The sequence below is a fragment of the Caretta caretta genome, chromosome 27, assembly GCF_965140235.1.
Source record: "Caretta caretta isolate rCarCar2 chromosome 27, rCarCar1.hap1, whole genome shotgun sequence".
NCBI lineage: Eukaryota > Metazoa > Chordata > Testudines > Cheloniidae > Caretta > Caretta caretta.
Window position 1 is genome coordinate 9096820 of NC_134232.1, and position 23184 is coordinate 9120003.

Sequence of the window (23184 nt, forward strand, 5' to 3'; positions counted from 1 at the left end):
TGAGCCGGGCTGGGTACGAACCTGCAGCTTCTGAAAAACCCTCCGACTCCCTGCCAAGGACCCCCTGACCTACTTCCTGGCTTTTAATTATAAGGTTAAAATGTCCTCCTCCATGGGGAATGGCCAGGCCTGCTTCTCTCCAGAGAGGAGCAGAACCTCTGGGGGACAGGGTTGTCCTCCTGCCGGAGGTGCCCTGCCACGGCCATGTCCGGTCGGCTATGGGGGAAGAGGAAGCTGCCGGGTACCAGGCTGAGAGCAGGAAATCCCCATGGCAGGAGAAGAGGCCATGCGTTGGGATTGGAAAGAGAGCTTTCTAGATGAGTGAATACCAGGCTGTGGATCTGCCTGCCTCAGCTTTTTAGCTGTCTAGCTATCTAATCCCAAGTGTACACATCTCTCTGTCTATCCCCATGCATCACAGCTTTCCCCTGCCCCGTCGGCCCTGTGCGGCTCCCGGCTCCCCCGGCCCCTCCAGCAGCCTGCAGATCCCAGGCGCGCTGGGTATCGCAGTGGTGGGCGTCATGCTCTCCCCACCCCTCTCGTCTCTCACGCTCACTCCAGCCTGTAATCGAGCCCTGCAGGCTGTCGCAGGAGAAACGAAGCGTGAAAACTTTTCCCCCGGAAGCCCGGGACGGTGCTAATTAATCTGGCAGCACGGCCGTCCGCCTGCCACCATCTGAGCCTCCCCAGCACGCATGTCACCTGCAAAGCCTGCGGATGACATGCGTTCTCGGTGGGTCCCCCGCCATTCTTCTAGCTCCGCTCAGGCTGCGTGAGGTCCCCTCCAGGATGAGGGATCCACTTCATAACCTGACATCTCCAAGACCCCCCCGATCTAACTTCAAGAGAGGGTCCCATTTCTATTTCCTCCATCCCTTCCTCCCGCCCTTGGCGATTCTGCCCTATCAGCATTTTCCGCTTGACTCCGTTCCAGCTTGGCTCCTCCACGGCTCCTGCCTGCTCCCACGCCGCCCATCCACGCAGATTCCTGGGCACGGACCTCCTCTGGGTGCCCTGGCTGACAGCCAGTCAGCTTTCTGGGGGGGGGCAAGACCCCAAGCCAAACATGCTGGGGTTTGTAGTAATCCAGGGATAGCCCCTTGAAACTGACCCATTGGGTGGGTGCTCCCTGGCACCCTAATCTCAGAGAGAGCCCTGGCATGGGTACCCTATGCTGGGTGTCCCTTAGGAGCCTTTTAGCTCAGGCTGGCATGGACAAAGTTCTAGGTACCTTTGGCACCATGAGTGTGGAGGACACTTGTCAGGAAAGCTCTGCCGGAATCTTCCAGGTTTTCCTGAAATTTCCAGCCCCCACCCAGCCAGGCTGCATCAGGAGACACATGGACAGAGACGGCCTCACCCAAGGGAATCGGGGTGTGACACCTGGCAGGGTCCTAGCCTAGCGCTGGGTTCTAGTCCCACCTCGATCGCTGACCAGGTCAGCCGCTTTGAAGAAATCGCTTCCCCTCTGTCCTGTCCATTTAGAGTGTCAGCAATCCTCCTGGGCAGCCTTTTACTCGGAGGATACTGCACTGCAAAGCCAAGTTGGGTTCAGAACTCGGGTTCACTAACTTGAGTTAAAAGAGCAGTGTAGACACGGCAACCTGGGTTAGCCACTCGGTGGGGATCTGGTCTCTGTGCGCGTACGGCTCCTAGCACGGTGGGGATCTGATCTCTGTGTGCGTACGGCTCCTAACGCGGTGGGGATCTGATCTCTGTGCGCGTACGGCTCCTAGCGCGGTGGGGATCTGATCTCTGTGCGGGTACGTCTCCTAGCGCGGTGGGGATCCGATCTCTGTGCGCGTAAGGCTCCTAGCGCGGTGGGGATCTGATCTCTGTGCGCGTACGGCTCCTAGCGCGGTGGGGATCTGATCTTTGTGCGGGTACGTCTCCTAGCGCGGTGGGGATCCGATCTCTGTGCGCGTACGGCTCCTAGCGCGGTGGGGATCTGATCTCTGTGCGCGTACGTCTCCTAGCGCGGTGGGGATCTGATCTCTGTGCGGGTACGTCTCCTAGCACGGTGGGGATCTGATCTCTGTGCGCGTACGGCTCCTAGCACGGTGGGGATCCGATCCCTGTGAGCGTACGGCTCCTAGCGCGGTGGGGATCTGATCTCTGTGCGCGTACGTCTCCTAGCGCGGTGGGGATCCGATCTCTGTGCGCGTACGGCTCCTAACGCGGTGGGGATCCGATCTCTGTGCGCGTACGTCTCCTAGCGCGGTGGGGATCTGATCTCTGTGCGCGTACGGCTCCTAGCGCGGTGGGGATCCGATCTCTGTGCGCGTACGGCTCCTAGCGCGGTGGGGATCCGATCTCTGTGCGCGTACGGCTCCTAACGCGGTGGGATCTGATCTCTGTGCGCGTACGGCTCCTCGCGCGGTGGGGATCTGATCTCTGTGCGCGTACGGCTCCTAACGCGGTGGGGATCTGATCACTGTGCGCGTACGGCTCCTAGCGCGGTGGGGATCCGATCTCTGTGCGCGTATGGCTCCTAACACAGTGGGGATCTGATCTCTGTGCGCGTACGGCTCCTAACGCGGTGGGGATCTGATCACTGTGCGCGTACGGCTCCTAGCGCGGTGGGGATCTGATCTCTGTGCGCGTACGGCTCCTAGCGCGGTGGGGATCCGATCTCTGTGCGCGTACGGCTCCTAGCGCGGTGGGGATCTGATCTCTGTGCGCGTACGTCTCCTAGCGCGGTGGGGATCTGATCTCTGTGCGCGTACGGCTCCTAGCGCGGTGGGGATCTGATCTCTGTGCGTGTACGGCTCCTAGCGTGGTGGGGATCTGATCTCTGTGTGTGTGTACGGCTACTAGCGCGGTGGGGATCTGATCTCTGTGTGTGTGTACGGCTACTAGCGCGGTGGGGATCTGATCTCTGTGCGTGTACGGCTCCTAGCGTGGTGGGGATCCGATCTCTGTGCGCGTACGGCTCCTAGCGCGGTGGGGATCTGATCTCTGTGTGTGTGTACGGCTACTAGCGCGGTGGGGATCTGATCTCTGTGCGCGTGTACGGCTACTAGCGCGGTGGGGATCTGATCTCTGTGTGTGTGTACGGCTACTAGCGTGGTGGGGATCTGATCTCTGTGCGCGTGTACGGCTCCTAGCGTGGTGGGGATCTGATCTCTGTGCGCGTACGGCTCCTAACGCGGTGGGGATCTGGTCTCTGTGCGCGTACGTCTCCTAGCGCGGTGGGGATCTGATCTCTGTGCGTGTACGGCTCCTAGCGTGGTGGGGATCTGATCTCTGTGCGCGTGTACGGCTCCTAGCGTGGTGGGGATCTGATCTCTGTGTGTGTGTACGGCTCCTAGTGCGGTGGGGATCTGATCTCTGCGCGTGTACGGCTCCTAGCTCGGTGGGGATCTGATCTCTGTGCGGGTACGGCTCCTAGCGCGGTGGGGATCTGGTCTCTGTCAGGGTCTCTAGGTGCTACTGTAAGTTAAGTAATATTTTTTTTAGTTCATCGGCCACTTACTGAGGTGACGCTTGCAAAAGGGCCTCTGCCTTCCAAGCTGGCACCGTTGCCAGAGTCAGCGAGGGCCGGCACGGCCGTGGGTGCTGCTGGCATCTGGGGGTGGACTTGAAGCTGGCAGGAGAATGGCAGAGGCAATGCCAAGGCAGCTAATGGAAATCTTTCAGGCCTTGTTAGTCCCGAGTGGTGCCAGAGGAGGGGGTGGGGGCTGGGAGTTACTCAGAGCCTGGAGTAGGAGATAAGAAACATTTGCTTCGGAGCCGTTCCATCCAAACCCCCTACTCCAGGGCTTCACCACGGAACGGGATCAGGGCCCATGTGGGCAAGCTGGGGTGGGACTTGCAGGCGGGATTCCCACCTGCCCTATATGATGGTTCCCCTCTAGATCCGGGTGCCATGGAGACAAAAGATTGCGGGCGTGCTGGGGGTGGATTTAGCCCCTCGGTCCTTAATGGAGGGACGCAGCTCGTGTCCCCTGACCTCCAACCAGGTGCTTGGAACCCCTGACATCGGTAGACTTGCCTGGATAGGTGGGTGGAGGCTTGATTTCTACCTGCTCAGTCCAGTGGGCTGCTGGAGCTCAAGGGTGTCTGTGCTAAAGGGGGTGAGGGGATCCAGGGGCCCTCCCTGGTCTCCCCTCAGCTGTTTGCTCCCCTACTTGGGGGACCCAAAGCCCGCTGGGATGGACGCCAAGCGAGGCCCCTGCTGTGGGTGAAGGAGCCAGGGCCCTTGCATGGTGCAAGCGAGGCCTGCAAGCAAAAGGCGAGGGGGATACGGCATCTCTGCGCAACCCCACATTGCAACCTGATCCACCTGCTGGCATTGCCTAAAACACCCAGCTGCCCCCTGAACAGCCAATCAGCCTGTCGCACACCGCGGGCACACAGGTGCCCTGCAGGCTCATTCATACGCACCACTGCCCCCGCCCCTGGGTGGCATGGGGCTGGCAGGCTCACGGTGCCCGGGGGGGGGCAGCCATGTGCCCCCAGGGACCCAGCAGGAGGAGAATTTCCGGTACCGCCGGGTGATCCCATTCCCATTGTAATTACAGACGTGGGTCTGGTGGCTTTCCGGGAGGAGAATGCCTTGTAATTTATTCATGATTACACGGGTTCTTGGTAACCGGAGCCTCGGAGCATTGGAAAGGTAGCTCGCAGCGGGGAGATTGGTCGCTGTGAATCCAGCTAAGCCCTGGGGGCTTTGAGTCCGCCGCATTCTGGGAGCCCCGGCGTCATGGGGAGGAACCAGGACACCTGGGTTCTATTCCAGGCTCTGCCCTTGGGCAAGTCACTTCAGCCCAGGTCCTCCAATGGATCCAGGCGCCTTGATTTCCAGGGTGTCAATGGGAGTTAGGAGCCTGAATTCATTTGAGGACCCAGGCCATCTCGCAGTGGTACCGTTCCCCCTCCCACCCTTTGTCGCCCTTGTCCCGTTAGATTGTAAGCTCCTGGCGGCAGAGACTACGGGGCCTGGATCTCAGCTGGGCCCCGTAGGCGCTCTGGTAATATAAACACTCGTTGGAGATGGGGGCTTTATCCTCACAGAACCCCGTCTGAGAAATGGGGGGATCAGCCTGAGGCCACACAGGGATTCGGGAGCTAACCCCACAGCCAATGACTTAAACCCAAGGCCCAGCCTCCCGCTAGGTTGACACTTCGGTCCTTGTAATTGGGGGGAGCCCTTCACCTCTGTGGGGCTATGAGGCCCTGAGGCCACGGGACACCCCAGCTTCAGGATTGGGGCCACAGGCTTAGCTGCTGTAGGGATGTATGGGAAGAGAGAGCCATCCCTTCGCCTGCCTTCTCCTCCCCGGCTCCCCCCTCGCCGGAGGCACCCCTAACGCTCACCCCCACCCCCCGGCTCCATGCAGGTATTCAGCACCTACTCCAATGAGGACTACGACCGCCGGAACGAGGATGTGGACCCCATGGCTGCCTCGGCTGAGTACGAGCTGGAGAAGCGGGTGGAGAGGCTAGACCTCTTCCCGGTGGAGCTGGAGAAAGGTGAGGAAGGGAGAGGCTGGCACTGCCTGGGCGGGGGGCTCTCCCTGCTGGCACTGGGGAGGCTAAGGGCTGGATACTCAGTGACCCCAACCCTGGGCTCGGGGCTAGGATGGGGGGAATGGTTGAGGGGGGCTTGGAGCCAGCTGTTCTCACACCTGCCTGGCGTCCCGTGGGTGCAGAAAATAGCCACAGTGCCGGGCGGGGGGAGCGGGTAGGTGGGGAGCCCTTCCACCGGCCGGGGGGCCCTGCGAGTCTCAGGGCCGTTTCTGACCCGGGACAGGCTGTTTGCGCAGCCAGAGCCGCATTGAAAGGGGCTGGGCGTGAGCCTCACGCTGCTCCATCTGACCTGGGGCACAGCCGGGCCTCTGCTTCCCGTACGCGTGCACACTCATCCCACGTACACCCGCACACTCATCCCCCTACACTCACACCCCCCCACACTTGCACGCTCATCCCCCACACACTCGCACATTCACCCCTCACACACGCATCCCCCACATGCTCATCCACGTCCACTTGCCCACTCATACACACGCTCCCCCATGCACTCGCACACTCATACACACACTCCCCCATGCACTCGCACACACACACTCCACCCTGAACGTGTACACTCACACACACACACCCCCTTGCACTCACACACTCATACACACACTTGCACACACACCCATCCACCTACTCACTGATTAATCCCCAGCACAGTTGCACACACCACCTCACACACTCATCCAACATACACACTCTGGCACACATCCCCTCGTGCACATGTGCACACCCAGCCTCCCTGCACTCACCCCCTCATCCACACCCCCTCATCCCTCCCACTCACACAAAGCTACTCACTCGTTCGCAGTTCTCACGTGTTCATCTCACACACTCGTTCCCTTCATGCACTCAAAGCATTCAGTGACTCAGACACAGCCTCTGTCCCAGCCTCGTGCACACTCATTCCTCTCTCAAACACACACAGACCCCGGCACACTAATTCACACACATGTGGACACGCACACATTCTTGCACACCAGTTCACACTCACCCTTGCATGCATGTGGCTGCGTGCACACACACAGAAGTCAAACATACACACCTCCTTGCACACTCATTCATACACAAACATCTGTACACACAAATACATACACCCTCCTGTGTGCGTACACGCAGGCTGCACGCCAATCTGCACACGTTCCCCTCCACACACACCTGCATGCATTCACACCCCCCAGTTCACACACATACCCTGCACACTCACTCATACACAAACACTACTGCACACACACACACCAGTTCACACACATACCTCAGTTCACACACGTACTGTGCACATCCACTCATGCACACATTTCACTGTACACCCCCAGTTCACACACATACCCTGCACACTCACTCATACACACACACCACTGTGCACACACACACCCCAGTTCACACACGTACCCTACACATACACAGTTCACACACATACCCTGCACACTCACTCATACACAAACACTACTGCACGTACACACACCAGTTCACACACATACCTCAGTTCACACACGTACTGTGCACATCCACTCATGCACACATTACACTGTACACCCCCCAGTTCACACACATACCCTGCACACTTACTCATACACACACACCACTGTGCACACACACACCAGTTCACACACATACCCTGCACACTCACTCATACACAAACACTACTGCACGTACACACACCAGTTCACACACATACCCTGCACACTCACTCACACACACACCAGTTCACACACATACCTCAGTTCACACACGTACTGTGCACATCCACTCATGCACACATTACACTGTACACCCCCCAGTTCACACACATACCCTGCACACTCACTCATACACACATACCACTGAGCACGCACACACCCCAGTTCACACACATACCCTGCAGACTCACTCATATACACACCAGTTCACACACACCCCTCAGTTCACACACATACTGTGCACATCCACTCATGCACACATTTCACTGTACACCCCCAGTTCACACACATACCCTGCACACTCACTCATATACACACACCACTGCACACACACACACACACCCTAGTTCACACACATATTGTGCACATCCACTCATGCACACATTTCACTGTACACCCTCCAGTTCACACACATACCCTGCACACTCACTCATACACACACACCACTGCACGCACACACCCCAGTTCACACACATACCCTACACACACAGTTCACACACATACCCTGCACACTCACTCACACACACACCAGTTCACCTCAGTTCACACACATACTGTGCACATCCACTCATGCACACATTTCACTGTACACCCCCCAGTTCACACACATACCCTGCACACTCACTCATACACACACCAGTTCACACACACACACCCCAGTTCACACACATACCCTGCACGCACACACCCCTCAGTTCACACACACACTGTGCACATCCACTCATGCACACATTTCACTGTACACCCTCCAGTTCACACACATACCCTGCACATTCTCTCATACACACACACCACTGTGCACACACACACCCCAGTTCACACATGTACCCTACACACACACAGTTCACACACATACCCTGCACACTCACTCATACATACACACCACTGCATGCACAGTTCACACACGTACCCTTCATGCATACCCCCTCCGGTTCACACACATACTGTGCACACCCACTCACTGAGTGTAAGTGAATGCACTAGTGAAAAGCTCTCCTCTCTGCCCCTGCAGGATGCTCTGAGAAGCAGGCCGGGGTGGGGCCAGGGTAGCTCAGAGAAGGCGTCTGCCCATCAGACAGCAGCTGGTACGAACGCAAACAGGATGCTGCCGTGCTTTAGACGGGAGAGAGACAGCACGTTGCCAAGCCCCCGTGTGTGGTGTGTCGATGCCTCCCCCTCTCAGCGCTGAGCTCGCCCTGGGAGGGATCGACAGGGAAGAGGGTTCGAGGTTGGGGTGGGACTCGCGTGTGAAAGATCCCAGGAGGAAGACAAGCTTGAGGGGGCTTGACTAAGGGAAGGAAGCTGGTGAGGCTCCTAGGGGATCAGTCCACAGCAAGGGGTGCATGGGGGAACCAAGCAGCTGGTGAGGCTGGAGGAGGCTGGAGGAGATGCTGCCATCCCAGGCTGGAGGGACCTGTGTCACTGCGCTGCAGGAGCTCAGAGGGGTGGAGAATGTTTGCAGCACTGGTCGATTAGCTAAGATCCGTGCCACCAGGGGCACTGAGCCATGTGTTTCTGGACGTAAGCCGATCCCCTGGGGGTTGGGAGTTTGCCCGGCAAGGCGCAACGCCCAGGGGGCGGGAAGTCTCTCCTCGCTCTGAAGCATCAGGTGTGGGTTGCTAATGGAAGCAGGATACTGGGTTGGATGGGCCAGTGTTTGGATCCCGTTGGGCTACGGAAGCGAATGTTGTGACGTGTCTTACGGTAGACCCCAGAGGCCCCAGCTGAGACCAGGGCCCCACTGTGCTGGGCGCTGTACATCCAGAGTGAGAGAAGGACGCTGCCTCCAAACCCCTACAATCTACAGAGACAAAGGGTGGGCCGAGAGACCTGGCAAGGGGCAGGGGGAATAGAACTCAGGTCTCCCAGCTCAGCCCTATGAGTTAGGCCAGCCCGCCCTGCTGGGCCTGGGTGCGAAGCCGGTATGGCAGGAAGTGAGAACTCAGGTTAGCTGGCCCCAAACTCTGATGTTGCAGGGAAGCCAGGCTATGGGGCTTTGATGTGCCGTCAGGTGTGATCTGGCAGTGCCCGTCCTGGGCACTCTTCTTCACATTGACTCGTTCCTTTGGTTTCCTTTCTCTCACACAGTCATTCACCCTCCCACGCATGCTGCCTCCCATAATTTAGCTGCCATCTGTCCTTGCCTCTCGTTGTAATAAACACTGTTCTTCTCTCCTGCTACTTCCTCACTTTCCTCCTGCCCCCGGGGCCTGTCCTGGCAAGCGCAGGAGCCCTCTGTGCCAGGCCCCTTCCATTGGCATTTGCCCGTCCCGCAGCGGGTGCGTCCCTGCTGCCCCAGTGCTCGCCAGCCCTTGTTCACCAGGCGTGGTTCTTGGGGTGACTGGACAGAGGGGAGGGCGCTGGCCCGGCTCGGAGTCCCCCAGCGGCAGCCCACGCGACCCCGTGATGGCAACGGGTCTCTCTCTCTCGCAGACTCCGAGGGGCTGGGAATCAGTATTATCGGGATGGGTGCCGGAGCGGACATGGGCCTTGAGAAGCTCGGCATCTTCGTCAAGACGGTGACCGATGGGGGAGCGGCCCACCGGGACGGCAGGTAAGCCCGGTGAAGTCAGAGACTCTCAGGCCAGAAGGGAACACTGGAGTCTTCTCGCCAGACCCCCTACTTAGCATAGACCGGGGAGCCTCGCCCAGCGATGCTGGCATCAAACCCACAGAGGCTGGCGGCGGGTCTAGGAGCTGAATCCAGATCTCATGAGAGTCTGAATCCCAAAACTGAGCATCCTCCTGTAATGCTCAGCTCCAGAATACATGGACCCTTGCCCCCTCTAACACACATGCTTTACTATCAGTCTGTTTGTTCCCTTCACTCCCAGAAGGGGGTGCTGTAAGGATCAGGGCAGGAGCACTGGCCATGGGGGGAGCTCCTGACTACTCCAGTCACCGCCTCTCCCAGTAGGGGGCGCTGTAAGGATCCCGGCAGGAGCGCTGGCTGTGGGGGGAGCTCCCAGCTACTCTAGTCCCAGGCTCTCCCATTTGGAATTATCGACATTTTGGCTGCAGACAGTACTTTGTGTATTTTGTAACTGATCATAAGAGTGTGGTTGGGAGCTTGTCTATATTGCACACCAGTCTGCTGGTGTGGTTTGTGTGTGTGTGTGTGAAGGGGTGGGCTGGCTATTGTTGTATCTCTTGGCTTTGCATTGCTCTTTATTTAGCTTTGTAGTGTGTGTGTACACATGCTGCTTTTCGCATTGTGTGTTCTAGTTGTGTTGCTGTGTATGAAGCACTCTGTGTGTGTGTGACAGTGGTTGTGTGTGTGTGGAGCTTGTGAGTTGCAAATGAGTTGCTAACAATGCCCTGTTGCGTTAATTATTCTCTGTGCCTAGGCTGCTTCTGCCTGCAGTCTGAGTTGTGTACCATTGGCATGGTAGACAAGCCCGAGTGCTGGTTGTGTAGTTGTGGATGCAGAATTGCCAACCCCCAAGCATTCCAAAATCACCATCAGGCCTCCAAAAAGCATGAAATTGGCTTTGAAGTCATGAGATTTTTACAAAATAAAAAATCTTCTTATTTTGGGCTTCTTATTAGCCTCCTTGTTTCGAGGCTTTAGGGGGCGAGAGTAGCATTTTCAAGCTCTTCTCTGCCACCAGCGGAGCTAGAAATTCACGTTGTTGTTAAAAATGAGATTCAAACACAAACACCTGACTCCAGGCGGTGGGGCTTTCAGAAAGAGAACTCCTGCAAGACTCCGCACTGCAGTCTGTAGGTCTCTGTGTTACTGTGTGCTGCACACCGTCTTCTCCATGTGCTCATGGTGAGCTGCGGGGAACGTGTCTGTGTGTTCGTTGTTTGCATCTGTAACGTATTTCTGTATTCATTTCAATGTTGCTGACTTGGAGGGCTTCACAATTCACATAACTCCCTCCCAGAAGGGTCTCTAGGGAGAGCGCAATCAGACAGTCTTTTCCCAGCCTGCTTCAGTGCAGCCCAAACAATCAAATGCGGGAGGGTCTCGGCTGGATTTTCCGTTCCCTGGCAATTTGGGTTGCCACTGACACCCCTGCAAAGTGGGTATGTTCTGATCTCTGGCATTTAACACTCAGGCTGGTTGCCTCGCAAAATTTTCAGTGCTACTTTGTGTGGGGACACTGACATGGATTTAAACTGAACTTATAACGGGGTCAGTTTGCATCGGTAAAGCTAAACCAACATAGGCCAGCTATAAAGTGATGGCAACTCATCCACACACCAGTAGACAACACACACAAACACATAAACACACAATATACACTCACCCCATTTGCAAGTAAACACATAGAGCCATGTACAAATACACTAAGAAACCCATGCAAACCCCCAGTGCAAACACACCCGCATGCGCACACACACACACAAAGATACGCTCATGCTCCAACACCTCCACTTTCGCTCCCGCACACACATATACTCAGAAACACAATCACAACCAATTTGACCAAACTTGTGCAGAACCAGGGTGACTGCAGGTAGGCCAGCTCTCGCTTCGCACTGGGGTCCACGGTGGAATGAGGGACGGGGACAACGAAGGATCTAGCCCAGAGACAGAATCAGTCCCTTTGTGTAACACACCAGCAGGCATTGGGAAATCACAGCGAGTTTCACAATGAAGGTTCTGCAGAGCAAAGGGGAAACGTCGTTTAAAATGGAGACACAAACGTCAGTGCCCCCAGTGGGGCTCTCTGTACGTGTTATGTTGCGTGTTTCTGTGTATGTATGTCAGGGGAGTTGTATTAATATACATTTGTACCCCTTTAGGCAGGAGCTGTGGACTGCCATTTCAAGTGCCAGGTCACCATGCCACTCACTCAGCTCGGCTCTGTCATGGTCTAGATCAGGGGTGGGCAAACCTTTTAGCCTGAGGGCCGCATCTGGGAATAGAAATTGTATGCCGGGCCATGAATGCTCAGGAAATCGGGTTTGGGGTGTGGGAGGAGGTGAGGGCTCTGGTTGGGGGTGCGGGCTCTGGGGTGGGGCTGGGGATGAGGAGTTTGGGGTGTAGGAGGGTGCTCTGGGCTGGGACCGAGGGCTTCGGAGGGCAGGAGGGGGATCAGAGCTGGGGCAGGGAGTTGGGGTGCGGGAAGGGGTGCAGGCTCTGGCTGGAGGTGCAAGCTCTGGGGTGGGGCTGGAGATGAAGGGTTTGGGGTTCAGGAGGGTGCTTTGGGCTGGGATTGAGGGGTTTGGAGGGTGTGAAGGGGATCAGGGCTGGGGTTGGGGCATGGGGAGAGGCTCAGGGGTGCAGGCTCCGGGGTGCAGGTACCTCAAGCAGCTCCCAGAAGCAGCAGTACGTCCCTTCTCCAGCTCCTAGGCGGAGGCACGGCCAGGTGGCTCTGCACGATGCCCCGTCCGCAGGCACCGCCCCTGCAGCTCCCATTGGAGCGCCAGAGGGGGCCATGCCACTGCTGTCGGGAGCCGCGTGGAATGGCCCCCAACGCTGCTCCCCTGCTGGAGCTCCAGAGTGGGGCAAGCCCCAGACCCTGCTCCCCAGCGGGAGCTCGAGGGCCGGCTCAAAACAGCTGGCAGGCCGGATACGGCCCATGGGCCGTAGTTTGCCCACCCCTGGTCTACATAATACTTATTCTGCCATGAGTGCAGGCAATGGGACTAGCTGAGCTCTCGAGGTTCCTTCCAGGCCTACGATTCTGTGATTCCATGCCTGGCCCGGGCCAAACCTGAGTCGGGCTCTGACCTGGTGCTTAAAAGCGGCAGGACTATGGCCGATGTGCCCCCCTTCCCCACAGCTCCTCAGCGTGTGCCTTGGAGTATATTTTTTTGTATATGTGTGTGTGTTTAGGTTGCTGAGTCTGTATTTGTGCGATTGTAAGTGGAGGTGTTTGCAAATGGGTGTGTATTTCTGTGGGTGTGCTTGTGTGTGGGGGGGTGTTTGCATGGGGGGACTGACTACATGGGTATGGGAGGGTGTGCATTTGTGTATGGGTGTGTGGTTTTTGTGTGTCGGCATGTCTGTTGTGTTTATGTGTGTATTTATGTATGGGTGTGTGCTTTAGGTATGTGGGCATGTCTGCTGTGCTTATGGGTGTGTTTGCATACAGGGGTGGGTGCATGGGGGGATGTATAGATGTGCATGGGTATTTGTGTATGGTTATGCGTTTTTTGTGTTTGGGCGTGTCTGTTGTGGTTATGTGTGTATTTGCGCATGGGTGTGTACTTTAGGTACGTGGGCGTCTCCGTTGTGTTTATGGATGTGTTTGTGTACTGGGGGGGGCATATAGGGGGAGTATAGATGTGCATGGGTGGGTCTGCATTTGCATATGGGTGTGCGGGTTTTTGTGTGAGGGCGTGTCTGTTGTGTTTATGGGTGTGTTTGTGCACGGGGGGCGGGTGCATGCACAGAGCAGGGTGCAGACAGGGGGCGGCTGGAGAAATCTGGGCCCCGAGCAGCGTTAATGATGCAGACAGGACAAAGTGGCTGGTAAGGAGTGTGAGCTCCTGGCCCCAGGCAGGAGCTCTCTGCCCGGAGCGGTGACAGCTCTATGCCTGTTCCGGATCCACCTGTGGGGCAGGGGCAGGGGCAGGCACAGACCCGGCCAGGGCTTTGAGGTGAGAGAACATCCCAGGCTGCGGTTTGGGGGATCCCAGGCCGGGATTGGGGTACATGAGAGCTCCCCAGTGCTGCCTGATGCCTGGGCCCCATCAGGGATGTCACTGCCCGTGCCGGGGGCCACCATTGGTTTATAGCATGGACACCCCCAGTCCCAGGGGACATCACCGGCCTAAACAAGGGATCCCGGCTCAGCTCCTTCCCCCTTCTGGAGCCAGCAGCTCCCGCTGCCTGGGGAGAATGGCCCAAGCCCCCGCGCCCCTCTCCAGGCCAGGCTAGTGCTGACAGACCTGCGGGGTCTCCATCCCACTCTCCCCACCAGCTCTCTCGGTCTCAGCAGTGGGAGGATCAAGCGCCCGACTTGGTTGCCTAGGTCCGACAACCGCGTCCACCCTCCGTCTGCCAGCCGGGAGCTGCCAGGGATACCTCCGTGGCAGGGCCCGGACCCTGGCTGCCAGGATAACTGCCCTCGCCGCTCCCCGAGGGAGGGAGACGCGGGCCTGTCCTGAGGGGGCAGACGGGGGAAAGTGGGGGATGGGGCTGGCTTTACAGTTTGTGACTCCCCTTAGTAGGGTGACCAGATGTCCCGTGTTTAAAGGGACAGTCCCGTTTTTGGGGACTTTTTCTTATGTAGGCGCCTATGACCCCCCCACCCCCATTCCGTTTTTTTCACAGTTGCTATCTGGTCACCCTACCCCTAAGGAGGCTGTTCTGGGACGCTCCCACCCATCCTAGCAGGCTCTCCTCCCGCCCCACACATCCTTCCCAGACCAGAGCGATCCAGCCCGGCCGTCCTGCCCATCAGCTCCCCCTGTGGCCACGGGCTCTGGGGCTCCCAGATGCCCTTCTCCCTGGAGGGGTGGGCAGGTGGCAGAGGCGGAGGGGGCACAAGGATGCTGTACCCCAGTGAGGCACGGCGGTGGGAGAGAGCTGGGGTGCTGGCATAGCTGGGGTGGGGGGGGGGGCGCAGCTTGATGGCAGGTTCAACCCCTCTGCTGCCGGGCAGGCTTGGGGCCCAGTACCATCCTGGCACCATCTCAGAGCCTCCCTGAGGCCTTGCTCCGTGGCTGCCACTTAACCTAGCAACTGAGAGTTTCCTCCTCCGACCGCACTGGCCATCCCCGGCTTCCTGAGCACGGGGAGGAATGTTCCTTCCTCTTTCCGCTACGCAGAATAATCTCCGATTAACCCTTTCCAGTGTGGGGAGGAGGGGCCAACCCCAGGAGATGGCACAGCACTGGGGTGAGTTAGCTGCAGTTACACTATCTGGGAAGGGCAATTGGCCCTCATGCTTCAGGGCGTCATCCGATCGCCAGCCTGGCACAGATCAGGAAGGAAATCTCCCTACAGGGCAGCACGGGGGGGTTGGTTTTATGCCTTCTGGTGCAACATCCATAACTGGGCACTGTGGGAGGCAGGGTGCCAGACTACACGAAGAATTGCTCGCTTCAGTGTGGCAGGAGACACGACGGTGAATTAGACGGGCCAGTGATTTGATCCCATATTGCAGGTGCCAAGATACGGGACTGAATGGGCCAGTGGGCTGATCCTGTAACAGGAACCAGGATAGGGGACTGGATGGGCCAGTGATCCTGTAACAGGAACCAGGATAGGGGACTGGATGGGCCAGTGAGCTGATCCTGTAACAGGAACCAGGTTAGGGGACTGTATGGGCCAGTGATCCTGTAACAGGAACCAGGATCCGGGACAGGATGGGCCAATGGGCTGATCCTGTAACAGGAGCCAGGATAGGGGACTGGATGGGCCAGTGAGCTGATCCTGTTACAGGAACCAGGATAGGGGACTGGATGGGCCAGTGAGCTGATCCTGTTACAGGAACCAGGATAGGGGACTGGATGGGCCAGTGAGCTGATCCTGTAACAGGAGCCAGGATAGGGGACTGGATGGGCCAATGGGCTGATCCTGTAACAGGAGCCAGGATAGGGGACTGGATGGGCCAGTGAGCTGATCCTGTTACAGGAACCAGGATAGGGGACTGGATGGGCCAATGGGCTGATCCTGTAACAGGAACCAGGATAGGGGACTGGATGGGCCAGTGGGCTGATCCTGTAACAGAAACCAGGATACGGGTCTGGATGGGCCAATGGGCTGACCTAGCTTGGCAAGAGATCTGGGGGGGTTGGGAGGGCCCCATCAGCTCAGACAGCTCGTGGGCCTGTACTGATCTGGAACAGTGCCCCCGAGCCCACCGCACCCTCTGCCAAAGACCTTGCCCTCCCTTTCTCTCTCTCACTCGCCTTCTCCCGCCCTTAGGATCCAGGTGAATGACCTCATCGTGGAGGTGGACGGTACCAGCCTGGTGGGCGTGACCCAGAGCTTCGCGGCCTCGGTGCTGAGGAACACCAAGGGTAGAGTCCGGTAGGGGAACGGCGTGCAGCCTGCTTGCCAGGGGGCCCCAGGGGAGCAGACCACACCGCTCAGAGCCCTGCTGGTGGGCGCTCCAGAGGAGGCTGTGCGAGATATGCCACTTCCTGCTGAGTCTTTGATCTTCCCTAGTCTGGCCCCCTGGGTGTAAACATGGTGTCTCCACCCACTTCTCTCTTGGGTCTGCTCCCCAGTTGATTGGGAAGGGTATAAAAGGGGGTGATGCGCTAGCCAGGCTCCACCCACTATCCAAAGCCTGGCCCCACAGTTCCAGACAAGCTGGATTTTTCTTTGTCAACAATCAGCAACGCCACCGTTAACATTTTAAATGTCATCATTACACTTCAGAGTCAACACCTCCCACTGCAATTCATGGGGACTATTTACAGCTCTCCGAGCCATTAGGCCAAGTTGAAAGGTGAATCTGAACTGCCCTGCCCTTCTCCCCACCCTCATTAGTGTGTAAACGACACTAACACAGGCGAACTCTGACTCTGCAGAAGGTGACCGGGCTGCTGGGAAGGGCTCATACCAGCCAGCACCGAGTGGTCCCATTCTCCGCCTGTTTCATTTTACTGGAGGCAGGAACGTGGTTGGGTTTGATTGTCACCCGCTACTAGGATCCTCTGCTTGTACCATCCCCAGGGGTCGCAGTGCCAACACCAGGAAGGTGGGCCCGGCCCTGCCAGCACCCTGGTAACCACGCTGTCATCAGCGGCATTGTGCCTGCGGGCGAGAGGGGAATCCAGCCGGCGTGGGAATATGAGATTGCCCCAGCTTTGGGCCCAGCTCCTGGGTGCCGGGGCCCAGGGCAGGCGATGGCTGAGATTCTCTGCTGGGCTGCATGGGGCGGGGGGGGGGGTGGGATTTCACGCCCCATTCCATTGCCCTCCCAGACTCGGTGCCCCAGGATCTGAGCGTGTCAGTCAGGGATCCCCTCTCTGTGCCTGTGTTTGCCACACACCCTGCTCTGGGTCTGCCTGTCGAAACAGCTCCAGATCTCTCCCATGGCACCCCACTGTGTATCTCCCACAGCCCCATAACATCCACTGTGCACCCCATCACATCCCACCCCGTATCTCCTATAACTTCTAGTGCACCCCATAGTAATCCACTGTTTATCTCCCATAGCCCCATAAACTCCACTGTGCCCCCCATAGCCCCTCACTGGATATCCCCTGGAAACATCCCCAGTGCATCCCAGAACATGGGTAACATCCCAGACCACCCCCATACCCCTCTCTCCCTCCCATCGCACCCCGTGCCTGCCACTCGGATCCCCTCCCACGACCAGCAAAGGGCCTGCTAGGTGAAAAACCAGTGTCCCCCTCAGGAACGGGGCGAGGGGGGGGGGCAGGCCATGGGAGCAAAAGAGGAAGTGAGAGATGCTGGAGCCGCTGAGGGGAAGCACTGGCTGGCGATGTTTCCGCCTCGCTGCGGGGCTCTTTGCAGGAGGGCCCCGCTGACCCCTTTATCTTGCCCTGAGCATCTCGGGCTCCGCCCTTCCTGGCTGGGATCAGCACGAGGGGCCGCGGGCCGCCCTAGCTCTGCGCCCGGCACCCGGCTCCGGATGTTTTCTCTCAAATATATATTGTTAAAATAATCGGCCTGAAATAAACCCGCCCACCAACGTGGCACAGCAGCGACGTCAAGCCAGAGCAGCCGAGCCCAGAGTGCAAACCGGGCCCCGCCTAGCCCGTGCCCGTCCCTCCGCGCCCGCGCGTGGGGCTGAGTCCGTCAGGGTCGAGGAGCCCAAACAGCTCCGCTGCTCACACAGGGGGCAGCACTGTAGACGGCCCGGGGAGCGCCAAACTGATTGTTTGGGGGGGGTCTTATTTGGGGGGGGGTCGTGGAGTGGGGCAGCATTTGCACCTCCTCCTAAGTGGGCTGGACACTGCAGTCAGGTGGGCAAGGAGATTCCAGCGGGTCTTGCCCTGGGGCCTGGTTCCCATCCCGGCTTTCATGGGCAGTGGGGAGGAAATGAGACCCTGCCGTAGGCTGGGAGTCGATGGGGGGGGAGTCCTGGCCCCCTGAATCCCGGCTTCCCCCCACCATCCTCTAAAAGCCCTGAGCAGACTCCCCCAAGAGGCGAGTTACTCAGGGCTGCCTGCGGGGGAACCGTCCAACAGGGTGGGGAAAGGGGTCGGCAAAGGCAGCGGCTGGGCGAAGCTCGAGGCCTGGCTCCCTGCTGATCTGCCCCTCGTGCCGGCGTGGAGAGCAGTGCGGAGCGGGTGCGAATCGTCGCCCCACCCGCGTGGGAGGAGGACGGGGCCTGCTGGGATCAATCAGCAGCAGCTGTGCCTCCGGGGTACGGGGGTTGTCCTAGGCTGACCCGCTGGCCTGGTGTCCGTTCCTGCCGCAGGTTCCTGATCGGGCGGGAGAAGCCGGGCGAGCAAAGCGAGGTCGCTCAGCTAATCCAGCAGACGCTGGAGCAGGAGCGGTGGCAGCGGGAGATGATGGAGCAGAGATACACCCAGTACACGGAAGAGGACGAAGAAGTAAGAGGAGTGCGCGAGCGGCATTTCCCGGTCGCCTCTGGGCAAGGGCTGGAGACCGGAGCATGCGCTGGTGTCCTTGCAATCCCGTCCTCCCCCACTCCAGTAAAGACCCCAGGGAGACTCCCCCCCGCCCCTGGGGTCAGAGAGGAATCCAGGCCCCAGTGCTAATTAGCCCCGTACTTAGTTATTCAGCAGTGGCACCTAATGGCCTCAACCAAAATTAGAGCCTTAACGTGCTAGGCGCTGTGCATACCCAGAGGGAGAGCCAGCCCCTGCCCCAGGGAGCTTCTGGTCTGAACAGGCAAGACAGACGAAGGGTGGCGGGACTCCCCCCAAGTTCACCCACACTAGCTAGAACCCGGGTCTCCTGAGTCCCAGTCCCACTGCTCTACCCACTAGTCCACACTGCCACCTCTGCAGGTGCACCACCAAACACACTGATCCTCCAAAGGACCCAAGTCCTAGCTTGGTTGGGGCACCGTCTCGTGAGATGAGAGGGGGATTCAGGCTCCAGGGCCATGCCAATCCAGATGTCCCCATTCACTGCTCCGCCCCGGCCACTGGCCGTATCCTGGAGGTATTGCCCTGTCCACAGACATTCATACTTGTGCTTCCCCCAGACACCATGCTGCTCCGCAAAAGCCTGTCCCCGGGCTATGGAGGGGCCAGGAGAACTGGCTCACTTAGTCTGTGTACCAGGAGCCCAATGAGACGCCGTCGGCCTGATGCATTGCCCTGCCGCTCAGGTTGTCATTTGCTCCAGTGAAAAGTGGGGGTGAAAGGACGAGTCCGCCTGGAAGCACTTTGCACTGGTGTGAGTGACGCACGAGGTGCCGGGCATTGGAGTATCAGGCCCCTGCTGCCCTCTTCTCAGTGTCCTAATCCCTGGGCATGCTGCCAGGCATCCGGCCGGGAGGTAGCTTCCCACACACTGCCGAGCTCTGCCACGGAGGGAAAGTGCAATGCGGGGTGCAAGCCCCTCTCTCTTGTGGCTGTCTCTGCCGGGCTGTGCAATGTGGCGGCATCCAGGATTAATGGGCTCTCCTGGCAGGGTTCCTGGTGGGTTTGTGTTGTGTGGGAGAGGAGTGGAAAACGAAGGAATCGCTCCATTCGACTGTCACGACGTCTAATTATAACTAGCTCTTAGCGAGCACCGGCATCAGTGGTTCTCAGAGCACTTTATGGTGGAGCGCAGCATTGTTATCGCCATGTGATGCATGGGGAAACCGAGGCACGGCACGGGGCGGTGACTTGCCCCCGGTCACCCAGTGGGCCAGTGACAGAGCCAGGCAAACCCAGGCCTCCTGAGTCCCGGTAATAATGACATGTCGGGGTGCAGCTACTCCCTTCTCCTTCCCCACACCCCGTGACCGATCCCAACAGACACCACTCCCCACTCTCTCCTGCCAGCCCCTGCCCCCCGCTTTGCACACCCGTGGGGATTCCCAAAGCAGCCTAGTGAAATTAGGCACTTGATGCCCATTGAATTCCATTTCAACTGGAGCGGTGTGCCTAAATCACTTAGGCGCCTTGCAGCCCGAATCGATAACGCTGCAGGCGCACAGCTGAGCTAGTGGCTAGTGCATGGGGCTAACCGTCAGGATGTCCTCAGTTCTTGTCCCAGCTCTTCCTCAGTTCCCCCACCTATAAAATGGGCTCAGAATTCCCTGCTTCTCGGGGGGTGTTGTGAGGAAGAGGGGCCCCGCCTAATGCCTTTGGGAGATTTTTGTTGTGTTCTCCAGCAATTACCAGAGCTAGTACAATGGGTCCTGGCCACTCAGCAGTGTGGGAATAGAGGTAATAATGATTTGTATTATGGTTGCGCCTGGATGCTTCACCCGAGATTGGGTCCCCTTTGTGCTCGGCGCTGTACGCACACACAGGGCAGGAGATTGTACCTGTCCCCAAGACATCATATTCTGAAGAGGCTGGACAGATCTCTTACCCCCCATGTTACAGATGGTGCAGCAGCGTGCCCTGGGTGTGCAATCCAGGATGTTAGCAGCAGAGCTGGGACCAGACCCCAGGTCCCCTGAGTGCCAGCCAAGTGCAGAAACCACCAGGCCATCCTTTGCCTCTGCAGGTTAAGTGTAGGGTTGGGGGGGCTGGGTTTTAGAGCTCTGCCCTAGGGGGCTCTGGGGAGCAGCAGTGGTGATGAGGGGGTAGCTGTCGGCGCTATGCATGGCTCTGGTCTGGGACGTGCTGGATTGGGGGTGGATCACGGGGAGGGACCTGGCCATAGCTCCCAGTTCTGTGTCCGCAGACGGGTGAATATGCCACAGACGAGGACGAGGAGATGAGCCCCATGTTCCCCAGCAGCGAGATGGCCATCGAGGTCTTCGAACTGGCTGAGAACGAGGACATGCTGTCCCCTGTCGAGATGGACCCCGAGAAGCTGGTGCACAAGTTTAAGGAGGTAAAGACGGGGGAAGGGGAGTTCCCAAAAGACACCCGAAATCGGAGTGGGGGGAGGCAGAAGGGGTGTACGGCACCAGTGTGAGTGTGTGTGTATCAGTGTGTGCTTATTCTTGTGTGAATGTGTGCATGTGTGTATGCGGGTACATATGTGTGTGTGTATGAGTGCATGGATGGGCATCGGTGCATGCATGTGTCCCTGTGTGTGCCTGGGGTCAGAGTGTATGTGAGTTTGTGCCTGTGCGTGTATTCACAAGAGCAAGGATTTCTGTGCATACTTGCATGTGTGTCATGGGATAATGGGTATATGTTCATGCATGTGTGTGTGCACAAGGGCATGGGTGTGTGTGCATGTATGTGTCAATGGGTGGGCGTGCATGTGCGCGTGTACAAGGGCATGGGTGTGCATGCATGTATGCGTCAATGGGTGGGCATGCATGTGTGTGTTGCACAAGTGCATGGGTGTGTGCATGTGTCAATGGTAGTGTGTTCGTACGTATGTGTTGCACAAGTGCATGGTGTGCATGCATGTATGTGTCAATGGGTGGGTGGGTGTACATGGGTGTGTGTTGCACGAGTGCATGAGTGTGCATGCATGTGGGTGTACATGGGTGTGTGTTGCACAAGTGCAAGCATGTATGTGTCAATGGGTGGGTGTGCATGTGTGTGTTGCACAAGTGCATGGGGTGTGTGCATGTGTCATTGGGTGGGTGTGCATGTGTGTGTTGCACAAGTGCATGGATGTGCATGCATGTATGTGTCAATGGGTGGGTGGGTGTACATGGGTGTGTGTTGCACAAGTGCATGAGTGTGCGTGCATGTATGTGTACATGGGTGGGTGGGTGTACATGGGTGTGTGTTGCACAAGTGCATGCATGTATGCGTCAATGGGTGGGTGTACATGAGTGTGTTGCACAAGTGCATGGGTGTGTGTGCATGTGTCAGTGGGTGGGTGAGCATGTGTGTGTTGCACAAGTGCATGAGTGTGCACGCATGTATGTGTCAATGGGTGGGTGGATGTACATGGGCGTGTGTTGCACGAGTGCATGAGTGTGCGTGCATGTATGTGTCAATGGGTGGGTTTCAGAGGAACAGCCGTGTTAGTCTGTATTCGCAAAAAGAAAAGGAGGACTTGTGGCACCTTAGAGACTAACCAATTTATTTGAGCATGAGCTTTCGTGAGCTACAGCTCACTTCATCAGATGCATACCGTGGAAACTGCAGCAGACTTTATATACACACAGAGAATATGAAACAATACCTCCTCCCACCCCACTGTCCTGCTGGTAATAGCTTATCTAAAGTGATCAACAGGTGGGCCATTTCCAGCACAAATCCAGGTTTTCTCACCCTCCACCCCCCCACACAAATTCACTCTCCTGCTGGTGCTAGCCCATCCAAAGTGACAACTCTTTACATAATCAAGTCGGGCTATTTCCTGCATAGATCCAGGTTTTCTCACATCCCCCCCACCCCCATACACACACAAACTCACTCTCCTGCTGGTAATAGCTCATCTAAACTGACCACTCTCCAAGTTTAAATCCAAGTTAAACCAGAACATCTGGGGGTGGGTGGGTGTTCATGTGTGTGTTGCACACGTGCATGGGGGTGTGTGCATGTGTCAATGGGTGGATGTGCATGTGTGTGTTGCACAAGTGCACGGGGGTGCATGCATGTCTGTGTTTGAGTGGGGGGTGGTGCATGCGTGTGATCATTTGTATGCGTGTGGTTACGTTGCCCTCTAGTGGCTAGAAGCGCTGTCTGTAAGCCCTGGCGAAGGCATCCCAGCCGCACCCCGCCTGCGGGGTCTAAGCACCGGCCCTAGTTCTGCCCCGGCGGGTGGTGATCCTTTTTCAGCTCCAGTGCAGAAGGGCTGGGCGCATCCCGACGGCGACAACCTCCCTTGGCTCGCGGGCTAGTGGGAAGGGCCCAAGGGCTTTGAGGGGTGGCTGGGCAGCTCCTGGCACTATCCGGACAGCTCAAGTGTCTGCCAGCCCGTAGGATCCCAGCGCGCTGACCGGGCACCACAGCCCAGATCTCCAGGAGAGCTCTGCACGGAGGGTGCCGACCCTTTTTGTGGACACTGAGCCCTTGGCAGTCTGGTCTTGCCAGCCTGATTCTCCTC

General features: G+C 57.8%; 1 protein-coding gene across 1 annotated transcript in view; it reads left to right on the top strand.

Moving 5' to 3' along the window:
* The window catches only part of PPP1R9B (protein phosphatase 1 regulatory subunit 9B), a 50374-nt gene that overhangs the window by 20200 nt on the left and 6990 nt on the right, over positions 1-23184 (top strand). Inside the window, exons 2-6 of the mRNA XM_048830141.2 lie at positions 5343-5475; positions 9633-9753; positions 16033-16137; positions 18506-18641; positions 20905-21057. Coding sequence (XP_048686098.1) covers positions 5343-5475; positions 9633-9753; positions 16033-16137; positions 18506-18641; positions 20905-21057 — 648 coding nt within the window. The remainder of the gene's footprint in view (positions 1-5342; positions 5476-9632; positions 9754-16032; positions 16138-18505; positions 18642-20904; positions 21058-23184) is intronic.